Below are 26,269 nucleotides of genomic sequence, written 5' to 3'. Positions count from 1 at the left end.
TTTTTAGCTCAGTATTCACAGAACATTTTCAAATCCTTGTTTTTCTTCTTCAAATCAAAGTTTGTAATGTTGTAATTCACCTCATAGCTGGTCTGTTCGGTTCATGGCATATAACTCTTAAATTAAAACATTTTAAAGTCCTTTTTGATATTTCCAGAAACAAGGCCACTGAAAAAAGGCGGGTGCTCAATAAGTAAAATCAAAACTAAACAGCATCAAAACACCATGAATAAGTGATCAAGAATAAGAGTTGCACACAAGTAGCAGGTCAATATGTCTCTATTTTTCAGACATTATCATAGTGTCTGACATGATTTGTAAGCGATTCCAATATGTCAGATGTTCTAGTATGTCGATTGTTTCGACAAGAGAGATCTTATCAATATCACCTTTCATCTCCTTCATGGGTAATCTTGCTGTTGTCAGTGTGCCTCCCCAGTTATTTAGCATGCCTATTAGCATGCCAATATTTGAATGCTATCATTTATAAGCACCTGCTTTGACTTGACGCTGTGTCCCGGTCACAGCATAGCGTGCTAGCATTCATCACTCTCAGTGTTCCTCAGTGTCTGCCTTACTTACTGACACTAGCACTGAAGGAGCTGCTCCATCAAAGGACTCCAGTATCTGTCAGTGAGTCAACCAAGTCGCTCTATGAAATGCCAATCAAGTAGTACGGCACGTCCGAGGATCAGTCCATTTAGGTTGGCACATGCCGAATAGAGTAGTGGAGGGTGAAACCTTTCCCTCTGTGAAACGGTATCGCCTCACCTCTGTCCTCACTTTTGAAGTCGTGCTGCACTAAAAAATGTGTTATTGAGCAGGATGTAATTCTAGAGAGCCACGCACTGTGTTGATCTGCCGCTGAGGGCAGAGACTATGAATTATTGAGTCCCGGGGCGATAGATGCATTTGGATGCCCTATTGTGTCGGTCTGTGTGAAATTTAAATTGTGATGGTCAGATAGAGGGGAGCAGAGTTCAAATACGCTGTGATTGAATCTTAAATCTCAAATGAGTAACATTACGAAAGAGATCTGTAAAGGACAACACTGGCTGGGACTCCTACAATCCCACTGTATTGAGGGCCTACAATTTAAAGGCCTGAACTACTTTAAAAATAACAATAACTATATCAACATCCTCTCCAATTTGCAATAATGATCTGTTTATTATAAGCATGCACTGCTTTAAATGCTCAAATTTTCATTGGTTGTCCAATTTTTTTATGTCATTATGTCATTTTTTCGTTCTGGGTGTGAATGGACCTTAACTTAGATCTGAGTGCAAAATGTGACTCGAAACCTGTTCACATTGTCAGATTATGCCTGTTATGTCATCTGCTGTTTAAACGCTTGAGTGCTTTGAAGTCAGGTGGATTCTGATTGGCAGTTCTTTATTATTTTATCATTCATCAACTGGAAAAAAATAATTCTGAAAGTGATTCCAAAGATATAATTTGTCTGTGTAATTATCATTGTAAGTTGTGGTGTGGACTTCTCTGTTCTCACAGAATTAGAAGGATTATTAAAACTTTATAGTTATTATCCTCGTGAACAGCTTTAAGACTTAGGCAGTTGTTTTGAGAGTTAACTCGACTCCCATGTAAAGAATTGTAAGCAACAGATGTTTAGGTCTACAAAGAGAAATCACAAAACTCTTTAGATAGAAAACAGCCACTTGTGCAGTCTCTGTCACTGTTTTTCTGGTGAAAATCGTCCACATCAGTGCTTTTCTAGGGAATATATACAAATAATATACATTAAAAAAACTAATACATAAAATGTAATTGTTCTACATTGTTTGTAAAGCATATAGAAAACTTGAGACTTGACTTTTATATTAAAAAAATGGCAAAAAGGCAGATTGGCCTGTATGTTTCTTCACACCATGACTTTGAACTAGCACCTGCTGAGGTTTAATTAAACATCTGATATGTACAGAGCTGAGTGTTGCTTCGAGAACCACTTTGCCCAGTAACAGCTGGTTTTCTGCATGAAAGAGGTGTGTGGAGCAGCTGGTCTGCTACAGGTAGTCTGGTGTTTCCTCTCTCCAGCCTGAAGGAGTCTGTTCTGGAGACTTCTGGGCCATGACGTCCATCCATCCATCTATCAGTCAGTCTGTCGCTCTGTCAGTCAATCAGTCAGTCAGTCTCAATCAATCAATCAGTCAATCAATCAGTCAGCAGCATATATATCTGTCTATTAGGGTTGGGTCGATAGACGATGCCATCGTCCATCGCCGATGGCTGATAGACATCACGATGTTGAGCAGGCATTGCAATACCCATCACCCCCCCCGCAATCCATCGCATTCCAATAACGTGTTCCGAAAGAAAATTACACATAATACGGAACCCCTAAAGGGAATAAATATGCGATGGGAGGAAAATATATATTTCAGTATTTTCTCTTGCAGTTATATCATTGGGCAATTATACTGTATATAAATTGCGAGCATCAGGGAGCTGCTATTATGCCTGGCATTGAAACTGCTTTTGAATGCGCGATCGCTTTTCACTTTCGAGATTTGCGATCACACGCACTCTATTTATACTATTGAGCGGCAGTACTTACCACACATTTTACAAGATTAGATGTTTGTCAGTGGTGCTCAGGATCTGCAAATCATTCGCCATCATCCTCAGTCATCTCCCCTTACTCTGTTTATGTGGTAAGTGAAATTTTATGTACTGTAATGTAACAGTCAACCGTTAGCAATCGTTATTTGTTTTCCATTTGTTACATCATTCGATGCCAATTTGGTAGACATCGCCCAACCCTACTGTCTATATACCTAATTATCAACAGGGTGTTTTATTTTTCAGTTTTCAGTCAACCACTGTCATTAAAATGTCTGGAAGGCATAAAATAAAGGAAACATTTGTAAAAAAAAATATATATATTGCACTTATTTGTAAAATACACAAGGCTGCCTTTATTTAGTCAAATATAAGTAAAAACAATAATATTGTGAAGTATTATTACAATTTAATAACTCATTCTATTTTATTCTATTTTAAAATGTAATTTATTCTTGTAATGGCAAAGCTGAAGTCTTTAAAGCCAGTATATCATCTTTTTAGAAATCATTCTTATATGCTGATTTGGTGCTCAATAAACATGGCTTATTATGTTTATATTCAATGTTTATACCATTCATAAATGTATTTACTGTCACTTTTGATCAATTTGCTGAATAAAAGGCAAGGCACCTATACTTGTATAGTAAATTTCATACACAGTGGTAATTCAGAGTGATTTACAGAAAAATATTTTTAAAAATTGTAATCATAGAATGTTTCATAAGAAATATAAAAAATTAAAAAAGATTCAATAAAAGTGAGTAAAAATTTAAAAAATAAATAAATAAAACAATCTTACTGTTTCTGATGTTTCATAACGTTTAATCCAATGTTTAATTCAAGTTAATTAATTCATTGTAAATTGCAAAAAAGGAGAATAATAATAAAAAAAAATCATTACTGTTAATATATTGCAAATTATTCAATATATCTTCTAGCCCAAGTGCCATCTCAAATTTTGGAGACATTCATTATAGCTCTCTCCTCCTGCCCACTCCCCCTGAGTCATGTTCCCTCAGCCCATTTCTCTGTCTTTCTCTCTTTTTTGTCTCTCCGACTGTTCGCCTCCAGTTCTGTCCTCCCACTCTCTCTCTGTCTTTCCTCCCCACCTTCAATCCCTCTACTGCTTTACTTCTCATGGCTCTCAGCATGCAGTGTTATGTTCAGTGACTCCTCCATCTGTTCATCTTTTCCTCTTCCTCTCCCTCTCTCTCTCTCTTCTGCTCAGTGGTCACTTACAGCCACGTGGCTCTGCTGTGTAGTTCACTGGGCGGCCAACACTCTATCAACATAGCTGGAGACATAGCCGTAGAACATGGGAATGACCCAGGGTGTCTTAAAAACATTTGCTGTGACTAATCTCACTTTTTATCCTCTCTTGACTAAATGGCCCCCACAAAAACGCACCATGGTCCAGTGATGATATCAGATGGAAAACCCTGATACTCCGATATATTTTGAAGTTTAAATGACTACATTATACCATGTTCAATTCTAGGGTTCTGTACCTTTGAGAATTTCATTTTAGAATGCCTTTTAAATTCCAGATGAATTCTGAAACAGAATCTGAATTGTTTTTAGTTTTAGTCGACTAAATATCATAAGATTTTATTCCACTAATTTACAGTAAATTTAGCCAGCTAAAATCTAATGGGGTTAGTTACAGTGCATTTGTTAAGCATTTCTCTAAAATTTCCAAACTCATTATATAGTTTTGATATTAAGGTTTTATCATGATAGACACCAATTTAATTGCGGTAACACACAGCATGCCTTTATGTTAAAATTAATTAAAACTACTTCTCATAAAGAACAACAACATGGTCTTCTTTTTAATGAAATATCAATGGTTATATAGGCTAATTATGCATTCTTTATAGCAACTTGTTTACCATATTATTCATTCTTTCAAGCAGACATATTTATTTCTAGGGCTGGGTTTCATCATTTGTGGAAACACAAATTTCACGATTCGATTCAATTCTCATTCACAAGCTTGCGATTCGATTTGATTACCAATTCGATTCGATTCAGTATCGATTATTTTGGATATACAGTGGGTACGGAAACTCTCAACTAATTGCTGTAAAATATACATGAGAGTCAATTGGTACTACATTACTGTAATATTGAAGGTTACAATTGACTGATTTGTTAAAATTACACTTAATGAAGTTTTTTAAATAGTAAAGTTACAATTACATAATAATATTTCTACTTGTTTTGAATACTGCAATACATTGTACAGAATTTGAAATCTGAGACTTTGTTTCATATTAAAAGTACCAAAGCACAATACTTATTGTGATATATTGGATGGGAAGTGCCCTTCAACGTTCTGTCCATTAACTGAAAACAGGCTAGACTAATCGATTCTTGGGATTTAAGAATCGATATCGCTCCGTAAAAATGAGAATCGATTAATATTGAGATATCGATATTTTTTACCCAGCCCTATTTATTTCTATAAATAAATTTAGATTAATCTTTAGGGCTACTAAAGTGTTTCAGTCAAGAACAGTGCGGGATTTTCTGTCTTTCTTTTGTTGCTTGATTAACATCAATGACTCGGACAATAGCAACTAAATTAGGCTGCAACCCCCTTAAAACCGAATGCACAGCTGCAATGGATGCAATGTACTGATACAGGTTCTCCCTACAGTTTACGTTCTCTTAAGACGTAATCAACTGTTTACGTGAATACTCGTCAAAACGGACAATTCTACATCATTTTGTGTGTAATTCTCTGTTCATGCGACGCGAAAGAGTACTCGCGCGCTACGAGACGCGCTTTCTGTGTGTGTATGCTTCAGTGTCTGCGCTCAGAAAACCGGACCAAATTGAGTTCTCTTTTGCGTCTTCGGATTTATCTATATGTCTGCTCTTCTCTTACGCTCACATATTGAAATTTTTTGAGATTTTCTGTCTTTCTTTTGTTGCTTGATTAACATCAATGACTCGGACAATAGCAACTAAATTAGGCTGCAACCCCCTTAAAACCGAATGCACAGCTGCAATGGATGCAATGTACTGATACAGGTTCTCCCTACAGTTTACGTTCTCTTAAGACGTAATCAACTGTTTACGTGAATACTCGTCAAAACGGACAATTCTACATCATTTTGTGTGTAATTCTCTGTTCATGCGACGCGAAAGAGTACTCGCGCGCTACGAGACGCGCTTTCTGTGTGTGTATGCTTCAGTGTCTGCGCTCAGAAAACCGGACCAAATTGAGTTCTCTTTTGCGTCTTCGGATTTATCTATATGTCTGCTCTTCTCTTACGCTCACATATTGAAATTTTTTGAACGTTTTATGCGACGTGCAGCAAGTGTATGTTAGCTTATGTCCCGCCGGTTCATATGTACGCATCTAACCTCCGAACCACGCAGCAGATTCATTCTGAATGAATCTCATCCCAAATCGTCCCTCCCTAACATTTTCATCTCGTTTTTATTCGTTGACGAAAATGTCAATGGATTTACGTCATAGTTTTTGTCATTCAAAAAGAGCTTTTGTTCGTTATTGTCTCGTTGTCGTCGGTGAAAAAAATGTCGTTGACGAAAATTGTGACGAAAATTATTCGTCAATGAAATTAACACTGATTTAAAAAAGATTATTTACTCTCATGTTGTTCCAAACCTGTATGACATTTATTTTTTCTGCATAACACAAAATAAAAGATTTTCAAGAATGTTTCAACTTCTGTCTTTACAATGAAAGTCAATGGAGTCCAAAACAACACTGGACACCACAAACTGTCCCTTAAAAGTCACTACAAGGAACATAAGAAATATTATAAAAAAAGGAATATCATAATTTGACATAAAAAGGCAAAGCACTCTCACTGCAAAGCATATTCCCTCATCTTAGATCAGAGGTTTAAGTGTCTGGCTAAAAGCCCTGTGCTAAAGGTTACAGCTGGGTGGAGGATGTTCTCACTGTTTGGATTTGAGCATCACAGCAGGTGTCAAAGTAAAGATAAATAGTTGGATTGTGCTTGAACCCAGTTTAAGTTAAGTAGATTTTACAGATACTACAAATCTCCTGTCTGAACAGGAAAAAGCCTGACCTTCCCTCCAACTATGACTCAATGGGTGACATTTGTGTGCTGGTGAAGTGGTTGTGCTTTTGACAGGATTTGTTTCTCTTACTCCCTTTCTCTCTGCAGTACAATACTGTACATTACTCTCCTTTCTTTTTTCCCTCTCTCTCCCTCTCTCCCATTCTCCAGCTGCCTACATTATTATTTGTGGTGATGTTGCGTAACTTTGTTGGCAGTTGGCCTGAGAGCCATGCTAGAGCTCTGCAGGGGTCAGGAGAAAGTGTGATGGAAATAGAGAGAATTAGAGAGAGAAAGCCAATAAGCGAGTGTGTGTGTGGCCAAGAGATCCAGGTAATAAACCCTTTGTGCTTTGAGGCACCTACAGTACAGTATATTACAGTTTCATTGGGTTTATCCCTCATGGTGGCCTGGCTGATATTGTATAATGCCGTGTTGGATGCACTTAGTCAAAGTCCCTTTAAGGCAGGCCAGTTCCTTGGTGACCATCTTGGTAATGCTGTTTTCTATAGGTTTGGGAATTGGGAAAAACCAGAGACCTGTGTGTGAAGATAGTATTTCAATCATATATTTGAAATCAGCAGTAGTGAAAATCATAGTAAATAATAATATCAAAACTAATAATATAGTAATATAATTATTTATTGTTTTCAATTGAGTATTATAATTAATAAAGTCCTAATAATAAATATAAATATCCTTTTTCCTAAGGTATAAATTCCAAGTACATTCAGATACTTTCACATTCACAATTGTAACCGGTCTAACAACATTTTTGGTAAAGAAAGTGTTACACTTTATATTAAGTAAACAATTCCAATGGATTTACCATGTAATTACTCTGATGTTACACAGCAGCGGCCAGTAAATTAGGCTTTACATATAAACATACATATATATAGAATGTTACACTTTATATTGTGGGCCGTTCCTAAGGAGTTACCATGTAAGTACACTGGTATTACAGTGGTGCACCAACTCCACCAACTTGAGATCCAACTCCTCCCACTTTACATATCCCTAAACCTACCCATCTCCACCCCCTGGATCAAATGGTTCCAATTACTCTTATACATATTGTTGTTACAAAATGTAGTTATATATGTCCTGTTACACATTTGTACTTGCACAAACCATTCGGAGGGTTGTTACAGGTGTGTAGTTACAGCAATATCACAGCTCTAGATACTATGTACCAATGTGTATTTACACTGTGGCTACATACTACGTACACATCTAGTTACTATGTACAGTAAGTACACAGGTATTAGGGCCACTTAATATAAAGTGGGACCAACTTTTGACTTTTGAATGGTAGTATACTTTAGAGCTGTGGTTCTCAAATGTTGTAGGGTGACAATACTCTTCTTGGTGCAAATTTCACTTTTTTGAAATAGTAGCGACACACTAATATATAAAATATTGCATATGCAGAAAAGGTGATAAGACCTTTCATGTTTCATGTATTTTCATGATTGATAAACATTACATGGTACTATTTTATTTAAATAAATTGTAAAAGAAAGTCTTTTTAAATGCTTCAGGAGAATAGGCATCACAACATTGTAAAAATGGAAATCCAATTTTGGGATTCGCAAAGGTTACATTTAACAGTTTTAATAAATTATTAGTATTTTTAGAGATTACTTTTAAGTGAGTGTTAGATTGTAGTTTTTGTATAGACATAGGAAGAACAATTAAAAATCTAAGATGTCCCAATACATATCCAGTATCGACTGAAACTTTTTTATTAAATAAGTTTGGTGTTTTAACCAATATGTTACTGACTTTTTGCGCACCCCAAGGAAATAGCCTCACTTTCACCATTCCAGAATTTTGCTAGATTGCTGTTTTATTATTTTATTGAAATTAGACTGCTGTGTTTTCCTAATGACCTTAAATGAACCAATCTTCGCTAGTTGTATTCACAAGTGTCATACAACTTCAGTGACACAACAGAAACACTTTATCACAAATTAATTTAAACCAAATTAGTTTGTTAGGTAATTGCCATGAGTTGATTTCATCTGATTCAGTTCAGTGTTAAAACTAATAAAATTTTTCTTGACAAGTTTAATTATTTGGTCAATTTAGCTTTATTTTCTACCCTCAGCTATTAGCCAATCAACTCGCAGACCACATGAAATCCTTAACGGACCCCAGTTTAGGAACGTTTGCTGATTTACAGATAATGGAATAAGCTTGCTTGATAAAAGAAATGCAATCAGCCTTAAAAGTTAGCACAGTTGTGTCTAATCTAGAATTGTTTATCTAATATTTTCCTTCATTATCATATTTGATTCAGTAACATAGCTGATTTGCTATGCGTTAGATTTTTCTAGACAGACTGAATCTTTATGATCAGATGAAAAAACATCATGCTGTTACCTAAAAATGGCCCTCCATACATATTCAGTAGCAGCACAGACTCCTTCACTAATGAGTGTTGTAGAAGTCCCTGCGGCCAAAACTACGTCAGTTCACCAGCAAATAGGGATTAGATTGTGGCTAGGTGTAGTCCCGAAATCTTTTACTGCTAAAACTCGTTCAAAGTCTTTGTGTGAACAAGTAATCAAGCCTTGGTCTGTTTTATTGATTGGTTGTCTCAACTTAAGATCTGTGGATCAATGAAGAGGTATAGAGACTCAAAGAAACGTTTTGCGCTCCCTCTGCTGGACAGACAGCTAGTGGTGATTGTATTGTTATTGTAATGATCTAACTGTAATAACCATTCTCAAATTCACTTGAAGTAATTCTGTTGAAACTTCTCATAAAGTCTCACTGCCCCTCTTTTCTGCTCTGCAGTGGGACGTCTCCTCATCGAATTCAGCTCCCAGATAACCCTCGAGCGGGTGCAGAGAGAGAACCCTAATGTGACAGAAGGGGGGAAATACACTCCTTCGGACTGCCGACCAAAACAAAAGGTGGCCATCATCATCCCGTTCAGACACAGAGACAACCACCTTAAATATTGGCTTCACTACCTGCACCCAGTCCTGCGCAGACAGAAGATCGGCTATGGGATCTTTATCATCAACCAGGTTTGTGTGTGTATGTGTGCTCGTGTAGGACACTTTTCACACTACAGCTTATAAAGGGATAGTTCAGCCAAAAATTCTGTCATTAATTATTGACCCTCATGTTGTTTCAAACCCGTAAGACCGTTAAAATTAAGGTTGAACCATTGATGTCACATGGACTATTTTAACAATGTCATTACTACATTTCTGGGCCTTGAACGTGTCAGTTGCGATTCTGTTTATGCAGCATCTGAAAGCTTTCAGATTTCATCAAAAATATCTTAATTTGTGATGAACGAAGGACTTGCGGGTTTGGAATGACATGAGGGTGAGTAATTAATGACAGAATTTTCATTTTTGAGTGAATTATCCCTTTAACTGTCCATATGATAGGGAATCTGTATTTTTCAAACAGGATATATGGTTTATAACTGGCCTAAGATGGTTATTAGTAAATCTGAGGTAGGCATTAATTGGTCCAAACTGATTGACAACCATCATGTTTGGAAAACCAGCTTTACCATCTTAAGCTGCTAGCTGGTTTGTTGTTGGTCCAACATGGACAGCTTGGAACAGCTAAAGAGCAATTAAAAACCATATTCCGAAACAACCATCTTAATCTGGATTTTCCAGCTAGGATATCAGAGTTTGTTTGGTTGGTTGCTGTGAAACCTGTTTTCACATCAAAAAACCACAAAGAATGGTAAAAAAGTCTTCTTCGTTCCAAACCATGAAGTTTACCTTCTGCTCCTGAGTTGTTATCTAGCTTCAGTGGAAAACAGCTGCCTTTAGTAGGTCTATTCACTGTGGTACTTATATTGATGACAACATAGTTCGGAGCTAAATATCAAAACCTCTACCATAGTGGATGCTGTCGAGATTAACTTAAAAACAGTTATTCGAAATAAGGAGCCTAGAGGGTGTTGTGTTTAAATGGAAGTCAATGGAGGAGATGCTTTGGAATGCTAAATAAACTGATTTTGTGTAGAAACAGCTTATTAATTAATATATTGATTGACTCTTTGGCTGGTTATCATCAACAGATTTGTTGTTGGGTGCTTATTTGGTTTTATCATTTTTTGCTTATATATACATTTGGAGGCTTTTTCCAATAATACAGACATGGCTGTTGATATTTCCTCCAACATCTGGCGAAATACTACACGAAAAGCAACCTGTGGGGGTTAGGGTTGGTGGTTAGGATTGAACTCTGATTTGGACCAAGCAATCTAAGCATTTGTGTAAACAGCTGGAAGCCTTGCTGCTCTTCTGCCTCCCCCTCTTTCATCAGTCTGTTGTTCTATCTGTGGAGTGACCCTGGAGGGGAGGCGGAGATGTTCAAGGCCATGAGAAATCATTAGCCTGCTTGCCGCATTGTTGTCTGCCTAGGCCGGTTGTTTGGGTTAATGAGAGCGATCAAAAGTTTGCAGCTATCCATCTTCAAAGTTTGCAGAGTAATGATGTGACCTGTCGAGCAGCGAGCACTGAGAGATCTATCTGTGGAGTAACAAACCAGGGCAAAGTGTCTGTAATGGATGGAGCATCGGCTGAACTCTGGGCTAAGGTTACCTTCCTTTTCTTAGAGGCATCACATCACTAAATGCAGGTTAAATATGCGACAGGTTGATGTTCGTCTTATGAACTTTTTATCTTCGAGATTTAAAACCACTGAACAGAGACAATAAAACGACTCTTTTTTTAAAATTGCAGTCTTTACTATCCATGTGACAGTTGAGTTCATTTAAAATGCAAAGCAATTGGATCTTCTTCAGACTCAGCTTTATAGATTACTGCAGACCGAATGATTTTAGCTAGCGCTGTCAATCGATTACAAATTCCAATCAAATTAATTGCAGGATATACTGATTAGTTAGTAAATGAATCACAATAAACATCATAAATCAATATTTGAAAAATATTTGCAATATTTGAAAAAAGCCCCCAGATGAGAATGTCAAAATAAGTAAATAATGTTGAGTACGGTTTAATAGTTAAAAAATGGTTGTCAATATGTTTTATTTACATATAATTTAACATACAGTAAGTAGCCTATATCACTGGCTTGCCATCCACAGAAATCCATTTTGCTATTAATTTTGTCAGTATATCTGAGGTAGACTTGCATTTCCTCTGCACTACTTTTGAAATGTTGGTCTGTACCAAGGAGGTAAAATATACACAACCACTCAATAGTTAGGAGTCGGTAAGATTTTTATAATGTTTTTGTTCTCTTATTCTCATCTAGTCTGCATTTATTTAATATAAAACACAGTAAAAAGAGTAAAACGGTGAAATATTATTACAATTTAAAATAACGATTTCTCCTTTTAAGATTTTGAAATGTTATTTATTCCTAAGATGGCTTAAAATAATAAATTAAGAGTTCAAAAGAATAGCACTTATTTGAAACCTTTTTTGTAACATTGTCTTTATTGTCACTTTTGATCAATTTAATACATTAAAAAAGTAATTCTCTTTAACCTTTGCATTGCATTTTTAGCATCTCTGCGATTCAGCAAAAGTGATCATTTTAAACCTTGAGAGGTATAACTACAATGCATTATTTTTCATTCAATTAATTACTGTATGTTAAATTACCAATTAAATTGTGCAGACTAGTCTTAACCAAACTTTTCATAGTGCTTTTTAAAAATATATTTCTATGTATCTTTGATTTTTATAATAATATTTCTAATTTTTGTTTTTCATTTCTAATTTAAATGTTTTAAATATAAGTTTTTTTAATATTTTTTATTATTTCAGCTTTTGAAAATTATTAATTTAAGTTAACAGTAATGACACTGAGGTGTGCATCTGCTATTTATATCATTTACTTATTGTGTTATAGTCGTATGTTTATTTAAAAATATATGGAAATTATTTATAACTTAAAAAAAACCTTCCATTTTGCACACTTTTGATGTTTTCTGTACTCCTTTTAAGATTTTGAAATGTTATTTATTCCTAAGATGGCTTAAAATAATAAATTAAGAGTTCAAAAGAATAGCACTTATTTGAAACCTTTTTTGTAACATTGTCTTTATTGTCACTTTTGATCAATTTAATACATTAAAAAAGTCATTCTCTTTAACCTTTGCATTGCATTTTTAGCATCTCTGCGATTCAGCAAAAGTGATCATTTTAAACCTTGAGAGGTATAACTACAATGCATTATTTTTCATTCAATTAATTACTGTATGTTAAATTACCAATTAAATTGTGCAGACTAGTCTTAACCAAACTTTTCATAGTGCTTTTTAAAAATATATTTCTATGTATCTTTGATTTTTATAATAATATTTCTAATTTTTGTTTTTCATTTCTAATTTAAATGTTTTAAATATAAGTTTTTTTAATATTTTTTATTATTTCAGCTTTTGAAAATTATTAATTTAAGTTAACAGTAATGACACTGAGGTGTGCATCTGCTATTTATATCATTTACTTATTGTGTTATAGTCGTATGTTTATTTAAAAATATATGGAAATTATTTATAACTTAAAAAAAACCTTCCATTTTGCACACTTTTGATGTTTTCTGTAAAACTTGAAGTCATTGTAGTCTTTGACGCCTGTTTCATATCAAACAAATCTCTTCTTCTGACTCAACACTTGTTAAGTCAGGCCTTCAGAGATACCCTAAAAAACTTATTCTAACATTCATGGAAAGATATTGTTTGCACGTCTGTTTTGTTTGCTCAAGCAGTGCTGCCAAAGTGTGTTGAGAGGGGGGTCTCATCAAAAATGTAAAATGTGTAGCTAGTTATTTGCGCCGTCAGAGCTGAGCAGTGAGGAACACACACCATCTGCACATACACTCTCAATAGTGACATTAAGCACTCTGTGTTTTCATTACGCAAGCAGTAACAGGAAATTTCCTCGCTCAGCTCTGTGTATCCGAACAAAATGAGCTATAGGGCCAGTGTTTTGCTCATTTCTCAGTACAAGCTGTTTGCTAAATGAGGGCATTTCTGTATGTTGGCGTAGATGGTACTGTACATCCAGGGTACCTGTTTAACTACCATTAGGAGACACAAACAACAAGACCCTTTCAATTTTGGAAGAACTACATGCGTTATACAACAAAAGTTTGTTTCTCTCCATTTTGACTTGACGTGCCATTTAAAAATGTTCTTTAATTCATTTTGCGGGCTGTGTCAATACTGATCATCATCCATTGTGTTTATAATATAACACAATACATGATACATTGAAATTGTCAGAGTGCCATGTTCTTCTATTTCAGCTGAAGAAAGCCTTTTTCAAACAGTTACTTTATTACTTATTCATTATCCAAGACATTTTTAGTTTACCTAAAATGAAATCTGCTAAGTAAAGTCTGCCTCAGACATATTCAGATGGCCAATTCCACAAGCATTTCTTATCATGTTGTTGCTAAAGTGATTGAATCCATGGCAATCCTTCTTTAGCATCTTTTATTCAACTGGCTGGCAAAATAGAAAAATCATTTTTGGATTTTTTAATTCATTTAACAAGTTAAAAAAACTACTTTATTGCCTGTTTGTCATTTAAAAAATAGCTATATACATTTTTTTTCCAACTTTTCCTTTCTATAAAAAGTTGTATTCTCATTTGAAAGCCCACCAAAATTGACCAAATTGTACTGTTCTCCCAAAAAAGAAATTTCTGTCATCATTCACTAACTCTTGTGTAGCTCTAAACCTGTATGAATTTTGTGGAACACTAAATATTTGTATTTTATTTTATTTTTTAAATGTTAAAACATCACAGGACCCTACTGACTTTTTGTATAGACAAAAGAAGTTCTTTAAAATATCTTGTTTTTGACAGAAGAAAGAAACTCACAGAGTTTTGCAACAGTATAAGGGTTACTTTTTTAATGAAAGATGGTATAAAATCACAACTTTATGAAAATCAGTTTTTATTAAATTCCTCAGGCACTGCGTTTTAATGACAATCCTCACTTTTATCACATTATTAAGGAACTGGAAGTTTATAGAAACCTTTATTTCTTTTTTCTTGCGCTCAAGTCGGAGCTTATAAAATATGGTCTCATTAGATTGAAGCATTATTTTAAAATTGCCCTTTATGGCAATAGATTTCCCCTTTAAACATTCATATGTTCACATACGATTTGCATTACTACAGAAAGGCTGCCATGCTGACTCCTTTGTTTAAGCAGCGAAGGTTACAGATCAGTGCATCTTATGAGGACGATGCATCATTGCCATGACCTCTGCTGCTTGCTGTTAAACTGAAATAGTTTGAAACTCGCTGGATCTCATCCACTTAATTCTTAGGACAGACACTGAGTTCAGCCAGGTTTTACACACACACGCTGCCTGCAGTATGTCAAGTCATTCCTCATCAATATCACCCACTAGAAAACACACTGTATAATGTGAACACAATACAACGTGACAGGTGCTGAAAAAATAAAAAGCATTTAAGGCAGGTCAATAAGGACTCTTTCGTCTCGCCCTCCCTCCCGGTTTGTCTTTTCCTCTTCCACTCTCACACTTTCCACAGGATGACAGTTGGGAGTACTTCATGTATCATGCTCACTAGAGTGTTAAATGATTTTAAGTGAGACCGTTTTACCAGGGACTGGGGGGAGATGTGCTAATTCCTCAGACCTTTGGGCTGCCGGATAAGTGCTGCCAAGTCCCAAGGGTGTTGTATTGGTGGGTTTGGAAGGGTGTTGCGGTGGGACAATCCTCTTTCTTATCTCAGTTCTTCTCACATCTGACCACCTCAAGAGGTTTGACACACTGACTCAAGTTTAAGGTAGTTTGTTTGTGTATAGATCAGGTTTTTATTCAGAAGATACATGAAAGGAAGATGTTCTGTGGTACTGTTGGGATTCACCAAGCAGCTGTTGAATAGAGAGTTTGACTAGTTCATTGACAAACTAGACTAGTCCAGTGGTTCTCAACTGGTGGATAGCAACACCAAAAATCTAATATACAGTGCTAAATGCAAATAATTAAAGGCTGTATGTCCATGCAAATGGTGTGTGTACCTGTCACTTTGAAAAAGCTAGGCAGATGCCAACATGGAGAAGTTGCGTAACATTTTATCATCTTTAAATCTTTTATCTTTAGATTTGTAGTATTTTAATAAGGGTGTTTTATAGAGGATCTCAGACAAACTCTGTGAGAAACATGTTGTCTCTGATTCATTGCCTTAAAAGCAGTGCTTCTTCAGCAGCAGCGCCTTCAACAGTAACTTTAAAGACAATTACTGCCGTACTTCAGATCACCTGCTGGGAGCAATGTTCTCATTGTTAGCATAATCCTTACAACTCCCTTGTGTGAACCCTTTGTGATTTTTTTTAAATTTTCAGTTAAAGATATGTATATATCTTAAATGATAGGTATTTTGCCTTTTTGAATATCTGCCAGCTACCATATTAAAGGGCTGCAATGCTATTTTTGAATTATTTGACTCTGTGCAGATGGACTTTTTTGGCTGTTTTCCTTTCTTTGGGCAGTTTTTAAAAGTGTCTGAGTGGGATCTGGTGACCCTAAACATACATTAATCTGTAAATTGTCATATAGACAATGATTGTGCAAATATAGTTTTGATAAATATTCTTATAATATCTATTCAAATGTTTGGGGTCTAAGATTAAAAAAAAAAAAAAAGTTTTTGAACATTCTTCTGCTCACCAAGGCTGCATTAATTAGATAAAAAATACAGTAAAAAACATTAATATTGTGAAATATTATTACAATTTAAAATAATGTTTTATATACAGTACATGTTAAATGATAAATGTTTTTATTTTAATATGTTTTAAAATGTAATGTATTGCTCTGATAGCAAAGCTGAAGTTTCAGTTTAATGAAGCGTTAAACCAGAAAGTCCAATAATCATAACAATAATTATAATTCTAAACATGTATAAAAGTATACATTTATACATATATTTTTTTATTATTAAAAAATAAATAAGCCTACTTGATAATTTCTTTAAAAAATACTGACCTCAAATATTTGAACAGCAGTTCATACATTTATAGATGGATAAGTAGTGTCTCCTGAATGCAGCTTCATGTTGAATTTATATAAACAAATGCATTTAGGTTTATTTCCGACAGTATCATTTAAACCTACAGGGCACAATTCATTATTCAGTCTCAAAATGGTTCCTCTTGAATGTAATAAATACTCACGCCTGCCTGTTCTTTTCTTTCTCAACCTGTTTCAGACATCCTCCAACTCTCTTTCACTGCACATAGGGGGCCTCTAGCCACCTCCTCCTGCTTCACAAGCTGATTGTTGCCATGTCTGGTTATGATAGCTCTGCACTGGGTAGGACGAGGACTGTGTCTCGGTAGGGATTGCCAGGGACACAGGCCAATGTTTCCCTGCCTCCCATCATGCAGATCGTGTTCACTGGACAACTTCCCAGATGCACAGAAAAAGAGACAAGTTAATATGCAGACTGTAAACCTGTACTCAATAATACAACACGATGGATACATAACTCAGTTTGATGTTTTTTTACAGATGTCCATGTACAAATTACCCTCTCTGAGCCCTGAGTTGCATTTTACCTCATGTTCCATGTATCCACAAGAACATTTAAAGTCTGTATTAATGATAATATTATGCTAATAACAATGTATGAGATTCAAGCTTTGACATGTATAATGCAGAAAGACCATCCTGTCTGATATACTTACCAGATATTTTGTGTAAAAACACAAACCTTTTACAAGAAACTTAATGCATTAACACTAAAAATTACAAAATTATTCACAAATGATTGATATATAGACAGTCCTAGTTCAATTTCATCAGTTACAGTGATACCAAAGGCTGGTTTTTGTAACAAAGCCAAAATTCAGGTATCGATCCAAACCTCTGCAGGATTTAATGTGTGATATCAAGTTCATGTTTTGCAGTTATGCATTTAACATACAGGATTGATGGATCCTAAGGGCATTTGGGGATGTGGGATATTTATGATGTGGCACTGCCGTCACCGCTGACCTTTTAGATGCCATGTCATCACAGTGGCCTATCAGCCTGTCATTTCCTGCTCTGTTCTTTTTCTCCACCTGCATGCCTCTTGCTCATGTGGGGATACATAAGGAATGAGAGTGAATAATAGCCTTTTTTTTCACTATTTGTTTGCAGAGGGGGGAAATCGAGCTCAGACAGATTGGATGTTCAAGCCTCTGTTGAGCCAACAGGGAAACAGCTGAACATGTTATTGCATGTCACTCACTTGGCAACAGCAGGCTCTCTTCCTGTTGTGTTTGTGTCATTGTTTTGTGCTGTCTGTGGTTCTGGTGTCGGGGTGAGTGCAGTATTGTATGCTGTCATTCTAATGAGATTAGATGCAATTTCGACGATTTTCAGTCAAACGGCTGCCAGCTTGGTAGATCCGTGAGGAGAGAGGGGTGCTTGGTGTGAGTTTGACATGGACGCGTTGTGTCTTAGAGTCCAATCTTCTGTTGTGATTAGAGTCCAGTTCCCATGGCCACTACAGATCTCCGACACTCCTACACTGCACTGTCAGCACTGTCTGTTAGCAGAGTGTTGAAGACAGGCAATCTATGATTCGGTCAGTTGGATATTGTTCGGATTATAGAAATGCTGATATTTCAGTGAATATACAGCACTCCTTTATTTAAATCTTATGCAATTTAACCGTTAAAAGCAAAACAAAATACAACATGCAGTAGAACCAAAATGAAGTTTTTTATCTTATATATTAATATTATTATTATTATTAGATATTTATAATTACAAAATATTTCTACTTCAAATAAATGCTGTTCTTTTGAACTTTCTATTCATCAGAAAAGTGTATCAGATTTCCACAAAAATATTAAGCAGCGCAACTTTTTTAAACATTAATGATAACGAGAAATCTTTCTTGAGCATCAAATTAACATATTAGAATAGTTTTTGAAGGATCATGTGACACTGAAGACTGAAGTAAAGTCATCACAGGATTAAATTACATTAAAATATGTATGTCTGTTTTTTTTTTTTATTGTAATATTTTTATTACATTAAAATAAAAATTTTGTTACATTCTTTTTAATACAATATTTTTAATCAAATAAACGTCGGCTACTCACTGCTCACTATATAATAATAAGAAATAATAATAACAGTAATAATATATTAATATATTGTTAGAAAAGATTTCTATTTTGAACAAATGCTGTTCTTTTTCACTTTTATTCATTAAAGAATTCTGAAAAAAATTATCACAGGTTCCAAAAAAATATTAAGCAGCACAACAGTTTCAACACTGAAATAAATCAGCATAATTAGTATGATTTCTCAAGGATCATGTGACACTGAAGACTGGATGGATGATGAAAATTCAGAGCTGCATCACAGAGATAAATAATGTTTTTAAGTATTTAAAATAGAAAACCAATATTAGAAATTGACCATGATGACCATAAGAGACTCCATTAAAAAACATAAAAAATCTTACTGATCCCAAACTTTTGAATGTATATTCAGCATTCTTGTCAGTGTTATTGGTTGATGAATATTAATGGCATACACTATACAGTAACAGATAGCGGCAGCCAGGTCTGTTCAGCTGTATTTACACTGTATGGTCCAATGCACAAATCTAATATTTTATTTTTGCTCCGCCACTTTACGTTGACTTAAGAAAAACACACTTTGTTTACATAATATATGTTCATTTGACTGTTCTTGCTTGCAGCTGCATTGCCAAGAGCGTTCTTCAGAGTGCACATGGTTATACACGTGTAAGTGTTTGAAAACAGCTGCATACAGCATCAGTCAAAGAGACTGTTTTCAGTGCTACCGATAATGTAAAATGACTTATATTCTTATATTTTCATAATATCATTTTTGTTTTATTTTAGTTTAATTTAATAGTACAGCACCAGTGCTTTTGACATTCCTATCAAAGTAAACTCAGTCCCTTGACCACATATTCTACCAAAGGCAGATGAAATCTTCCTTTTCTTAGGAAGAATATCAAAAAGGCAAGTCTACTTTCATTGAATAACAAATTAAAATGTGTCTTCTCTAATATTTCTTCTTCAAAGCTCAGAATACCAATTTCACACTCTCTTTCGACCTGCTTTTTCCACTCAGAAGTGCTAATAGTAGGACGGGACTGGCTGCTACCCAGTTTCATGTAGGTTGTATTGCCATTTAGAAATTATACATATTTAAATGTTCAGAATTTAAATATGTATGCCTAGTTTCCTTATACTTTTAGGGATTTTTACAGATGTCAACCCATCCTAAGCTAAAACTGAGACTGGACTGTGCACAAACATTATCATCATTGCCAAGCTCAGATCGAGTGAAGCTGAGATCACAGCATTCCACTATTTAAGCTGTTGTACAGTAGATAGTCATGCTCTAAATAAGTAACTAAAAGCTTGTATTTAAAACTTAATTGAAAGAGAATCTAATCCGAGTACATAAAACCTACAGTATAGTGAATTTTTCAGTGTAACGTTCACTACTTCTGCCTTATCAAGAAGGCTTATGAAATAATATAGAAGGAGAACATTTAATTTTCTTTTTGCCTTTGATTCCATTGATTTTCCCCCCTCCTAGATGTGAGCTCACACAGGAGATAATTTCCCAGTCTATAGCCTCTCTGTCTTTTATGAAGAACATTTAAAGTTTCATTCCTCCAGTCAGAATCAAAGTCCCTGAACACGTGTCATGTGATCTGTAGAGAGGCACAGAGCGCATCGGCACAGATCCATACATAAATAAATCTGTTGAACGAAGAGCTTTCTTGCCTTCTGGAGTTAGTGTGGAGCTGTTAAGGTTTATCTCTCTTCAGCCAGTCAGAGAGCATAATTTGGGATTGCAGGCAGGCATGCTAGACACAAACAAACTTTTTCTTTTACTCACTGAAGCTAAGCAGGGTTGACTGGTCAGCACCTGGATGGGAAAGCTCTATATATATATATATATATATATACACACACACACTGTATATATTTGTATTATTATTATTATTGTTGGGTGCACTTTCCACAAATATGGCCCAGAATACAGCCTGAAACCCTTAAAAATAGAGCAAAAATATATTTATTTGAAATATATATTAGCTGTTTAATTTTTTTTGTTAATTTTTGCAAAATATATAGCTCATACTGTAGAACTTTAAACAATGGCCAATGGCATAAAGATTGCAAGTAATATGCAAGCTAGTAATAACTAGATTGGGGCTAAATGCTGCTTTGTAGTTATTTACACACACATTTTCCAAAATAATTTCCCAAAGAAATATGTATACAGTATTGTCATTTTTGTTATAATAATGTGGGCAACAGGGTTAAAAGTTTTAGCTGATCCACATAGTCAAAATGACATTTTATGTAAAAATTAAGAAAACACACTGTTTGTGAAATTACGTCTCACACAAGGTTTTCAAATTACTTTATAAGTTATTTAATGAAGAAACATAAAGGTAAGTACCTCACCTTCAGCATTATAATTATTTCACCCGCGCCGGACAGAGACTGAGACGGTGCCGCTGCATGTCGTGCCAAACCACTCACGGAAGCGTCATCAGCTTGGTTTTTTGAGATCGGCCTTTTTAGAGACCGACGATCAATCATCCCAACGTGATTATCGGCCGATAGTGATCGGTAGCCGATCAATCGGAGCACCCTTAGTTTCAGCTGCAACTTTTTCCCTTTCTGTCTCAGTTTTATGTTTCATCTGTCTCTCTCAGCGTAGCAGTTGACCTTGCTGGGAAAGCATCTGCCACAACATGAAAACAACCCCTGCTGAGACTGATCTGAGAACTGTTGAGTTCACCCGAGAGCTGAAGTCTGCCAGCTCTGCTTAATCAAGATTATGTGCACAGCAGTCCCTGCGCCATCCACGCTCAGAGCAGAGAGGTGACTGGCTATTCAGGGTCAGTATTGGTAATCAGTGCTGTCGTTTTAGGCTGTTGCCCAGATATAATGGAGTGGTATGTTGGGAGGGAATGATGGGTCCTGTTGGTGGCAGTTCCATTGTGCTACTGTTTGCTTTTTTCCGCTGACCTTCATTTCAAAAGTCTCAGTTTTTGTGTATTTGTTGTACTCAACAGAATACTGTTGTGTAAATTTTTTCACACTGTCTTTGTTCATTTTGATGATCTTGTGTTAATCTATCTATCTACACTGAACAAAATTATTAACGCAACACTTTTGTTTTTGCCCCCATTTTTCATGAGCTGAACTCAAAGATCTAAGACTTTTTTTATATTAACAAAAGGCCTATTTCTCTCAAATATTGTTCACAAATCTGTCTAAATCTGTGTTAGTGAGCACTTCTCCTTTGCCGAGATAATCCATCCACCTCACAGGTGTGGCATATCAAGATGCTGATTAGACAGCATGATTATTGCACAGGTGTGCCTTAGGCTGGCCACAATAAACGGCCACTCTAAAATGTGCAGTTTTACTGTATTGGGCTGTATTTTACTCCTGGGCTAGTGTGGTTACACGTGGTCTGCGGTTGTGAGGCTGGTTGGATGTACTGCCAAATTCTCTGAAACGCCTTTGGCAGTTTATGGTACAGCTTATGGTAGAGAAATGATAGCCGACATACTAATGATAGATAACATTCAATTCACAGGCAACAGCTCCGGTGGACATTCCTGCAGTCAGCATGCCAATTGCACGCTCCCTCAAAACTTGCGACATCTGTGGCATTGTGCTGTGTGATAAAACTGCACATTTTAGAGTGGCCTTTTATTGTGGCCAGCCTAAGTTACACCTGTGCAATAATCATGCTGTCTAATCAGCATCTTGATATGCCACACCAATAAGGTGGATGGATTATCTCGGCAAAGGAGAAGTGCTCACTAACACAGATTTAGACAGATTTGTGAACAATATTTGAGAGAAAGAAAAAGTCTTAGATCTTTGAGTTCAGCTCATGAAAAATGGGGGCAAAAACAAAATGTTGCGTTAATAATTTTGTTCATTGTATCTATCTATCTATCTATCTGTCTGTCTACCTGCCTGTCTGTCTGTATTAGCTGTACAGCATTTTTTGTTTTGTAATTTTCTCACCATTTTCTTTGTTCATATTGATAATCTATTTTAATATTGCACTATTTTCATGGCCCTGTGTGTCTGTCAGGTAAAATGATGCAGATACAGAACAAATGTGTCAGGAGGCCTGTATAATAATCCGTTCAATTAGCCTCTAACCCAACTTATAATATGAAACATCAGCTTGAATCTGGCCTTTTTCTATTTTCCTTCCTAGTAAATGTTTTGCCCTTGAGTTGGCTATTTGTAGGAGCACTTATCCATTCACTTTATATTGGTGGTGAAGAAACATGCCATTGAGTAAACACTAGACCTTGGGATTCATCTTAATGGATTGTGAACATATCATGTTATGTATTTAGTATTTTTTGGATCGCGTTGCTTCCTTGTAGCATGTTCCTCCAATTTTAAATATGACAAATTAGTCTAATTTGCATGACACTGAAAAATTCCATTTAAACCCAGTGAAAAGTAGATAATAATTTTCCATGGCTATCTGTTCCTCCTGACTCCAATTTGTGATATTAATGTAATTGAGTGGCTGCAGTTGTTCTGGGCTGTGTTTTCGTCTCTGAGGGATAAGGTTGTGTGGGGGCCACGGGGCGTGCTGATGTCGCCTGAGCTTTCTGTCTGGTGTGGGCGCTGCTTAATGGCTTTCGTAATATTCCTCCAACCTTCACAATTCTTTACTCGTTTCACATATTCTGTGAATTCATCCACCGTGTTCATCCAGTGCAGCAGCAGCACCTCCAAACAAAATCTGGAAGTCAGACAAAAACACAATTTTTGAAGGTTGTTAAAGTGGATCCTCTCAAAGCTTGCGAGGGATCGTGGGATATAAACATCCTGGTGGAAAAGATTTTAATGATGTAATGTTTTATTCTCACTCTGCAACAGGGTTTGTGGGGTTTTTCACTAGGTACCAGGCCAATGCAATCAATCACTTCATATCTCAATGGTGTGCATTTTTGTTAAATTTAACCACACTAGCCGTTCCACATGCTACTCCGTGCTGGACTGCATTTGAAGAAAATACTGGAGTTGCTACAAGCATATCTCAGCACACTCGGCATCGAAAATGAGTTGCTTTCAGCCTCAACCTACAAGCTTGAGTTTCTCTGGAGTTTCAATTTGAAGTACTCGCTTGTCTGCTTTCACTTACGGTTCTTCTCAAGGACACGCTTCTCAGACTCTGTTTCAGATCTGCATCTCGTACAAAATTAAATAAATAAACAAACAAACAAGCACATCACAGCTGTTTTGATGGCCGGTGCTTTTTCTTAAATTTCACAGTCTCTCTCTTTTTTATACTTGTGGTGATGTTTACTACTCCCACAATATTTATTCACAGGGAAAATATAAGCAACATCCTAGGTTTCTGTAAGGCAAAGGTTCAGGAAATTAAATCAGGGCTACCCAGATCTTAGACTAAACTACAACATGTATGAGTTTTTTTATTATTATTATTATTATTATTATGTTTATTCGGAAAGGATGCATAAAATTTATCAAAATGGACAGTACATTTATTTGTAATGTTATTTGCTAAAAGTGAAATGAGCGTTTATTATCCTTTATCGCTTTTTCCACAAAAATATTAAGCAGAACCAGCACAACAAAATATTTCTCGAGCACCAAATCAGCATATTAGAATGATTTCTGAAGGAACTTTGCCATCACAAGAATAAGTTATGTTTTAAAATAGAAAACAGTTCAAATTATAATAATATTTCACAATTTTACTCTTTTTACTATATTTTTATTCAAATAAATGCAGCCTTGGTGAGAGATAAGAGAATTCTTTCAAAAATATACATTTTTATTGACCCCAAATTTTTAAACAGCTGTATATATATCTGTGTATATATCTTGTGTAACGTACATAAGGTAGATAAATAAATAGTTAACTAGATCACATTAACTGTTTATTTACTCATGTATTAACAGATAAATGACGATTGAATGATTGATTGATTGATTGATTGGTTTTATTTGCATGATTGCTTGTGTATATCTAGTAAACTTGCTACTAAGCATCTCAAAAACATTTTTTTAAGATTTGATGCCACTAACATTGCAATCTTTGGCAAATCCAGTGGTTATTCCACTAATAAATCACCTATGTGCCAGTACTTCTGAAATTTGAGTTAGGCAATCGGATTAGAGCTTGCCAGCTCAAGAAGGTTTTTCCAGTTTGCCGCAATAAGCATCAGACATTCTGTGGGTGGACTATGCCATCTAAGACTGAGGCTATGAGAGGACAGATCGGGCCTCACTGGCACCTTGACCTCTGCTTGAGTGGTTCACCCACCTGCTCATGCGTTTAGCCAGGGCCATGGTGTGAGTGTCAGCATAATCCACCTGCCACACTTCCAATTTAGGCGAGACAGCACTCCTCAACCCTGACCATGTAATAGGCTGCCCTTCAGAGTGGAAACGTCCCATGGGCACTACCCTAAGAGCACAGAGAGAGAGAGAGATAGCATATCACAGCGTTGGTCACGAACAGACGGGGCTCTTTGCCTCTAGACCCTGTGTGGCAGGCCTATCCATCATTTAAGATGAGATGCCTTTATTTTACTCTCTCATCTCAGCATTCTCGCTACTGTCAGTTAGTATTTACCTTTTTTAGCGTCTTCACCTTGAATCACCGGCAAACATCAGCTATTTATTACACAAGAGTATGTGTTCCCTTGCCTGTTTTTTGCTTTTTACTTTTTACTCTTGCAACTATGCGAGGAAGCCCTCAAAAAGTTTCTATGCTAGACTACTGGGAAATTGTGGTCAAGTGCACATATTCTCATAAAATGTTTAATTCTTGGTCTTCATTCATAATAGATCTAGGCCGGTACCAAGCTGCCTGTGATATAGCGAGGGGTGAAATTACAAACAGCAGAGAGTTTCCCTTGTTGTCTTTGGAAAAATAATAAGATATTCCAGATATTTTACATCCAGTTGAGAATATCAAGGCACATACCCAGCTAATCGTTGTGCACATCACCCACACGTACCCAGAGGAGGATTGCAAATTGCTGGCTGGCTTGCAAGTCTTCTGAAGGACAAACCGCAAAATGATCAAGCGTCTTTTTGGTAATTGGCTCGTTTTATTGGGCGAGGGCTCCTAAGTGAAAGTAATGATGTTTTCCCCATATTCAAAGTGGAGAGCTGTGGTGGATGTGAGGTAGGGAGTCATGCCATCTGTTTATCAAATTGCCAGTGTAATGCACCGTTTTTAAGACTAATGGGATTTGTAATTAAAGTTAAGCACATAGGCAACACAAATCAAGAAAGCTCTTCCTAAAGCACACTCTCGTTTAAATGCACAATTCTATTAGCAGCTGCAGACTAAAGACCATAAGAAAAATAAAGGTCTAATTCTTTAATTGCTTGCCCTTCCCGTCTGGGGCTGTTTTAAGCTGGGACTGTTTTGACAGCAGTTTACGAGGGTGAGCGTTACGCACCAAGGAGTCGACAGATGAGGGGAAAATGTGCTTCCGTAAACCTGGCCCGCTGCTCTGATAACGCATGATATATTTGTAGGATGTTTTATTGTTGATGTGATATTTTCCACATTTAATACACAGTAGCCT

The 26,269-nt window shown here is 36.0% G+C and overlaps 1 protein-coding gene across 1 annotated transcript in view; it reads left to right on the top strand.

Moving 5' to 3' along the window:
* LOC107599894 (beta-1,4-galactosyltransferase 2-like) overlaps window positions 1-26,269 on the top strand; it is a 136,984-nt gene that overhangs the window by 52,282 nt on the left and 58,433 nt on the right. Inside the window, exon 3 of the mRNA XM_016291614.1 lies at window positions 9,450-9,685. Within this exon, the coding sequence (XP_016147100.1) occupies window positions 9,450-9,685 (236 nt within the window). The remainder of the gene's footprint in view (window positions 1-9,449; window positions 9,686-26,269) is intronic.

This window comes from Sinocyclocheilus grahami, unplaced genomic scaffold, assembly GCF_001515645.1.
Source record: "Sinocyclocheilus grahami isolate Dianchi unplaced genomic scaffold, SAMN03320097.WGS_v1.1 scaffold274.1, whole genome shotgun sequence".
NCBI lineage: Eukaryota > Metazoa > Chordata > Actinopteri > Cypriniformes > Cyprinidae > Sinocyclocheilus > Sinocyclocheilus grahami.
This window is presented reverse-complemented; position numbering and strand designations above follow the sequence as displayed.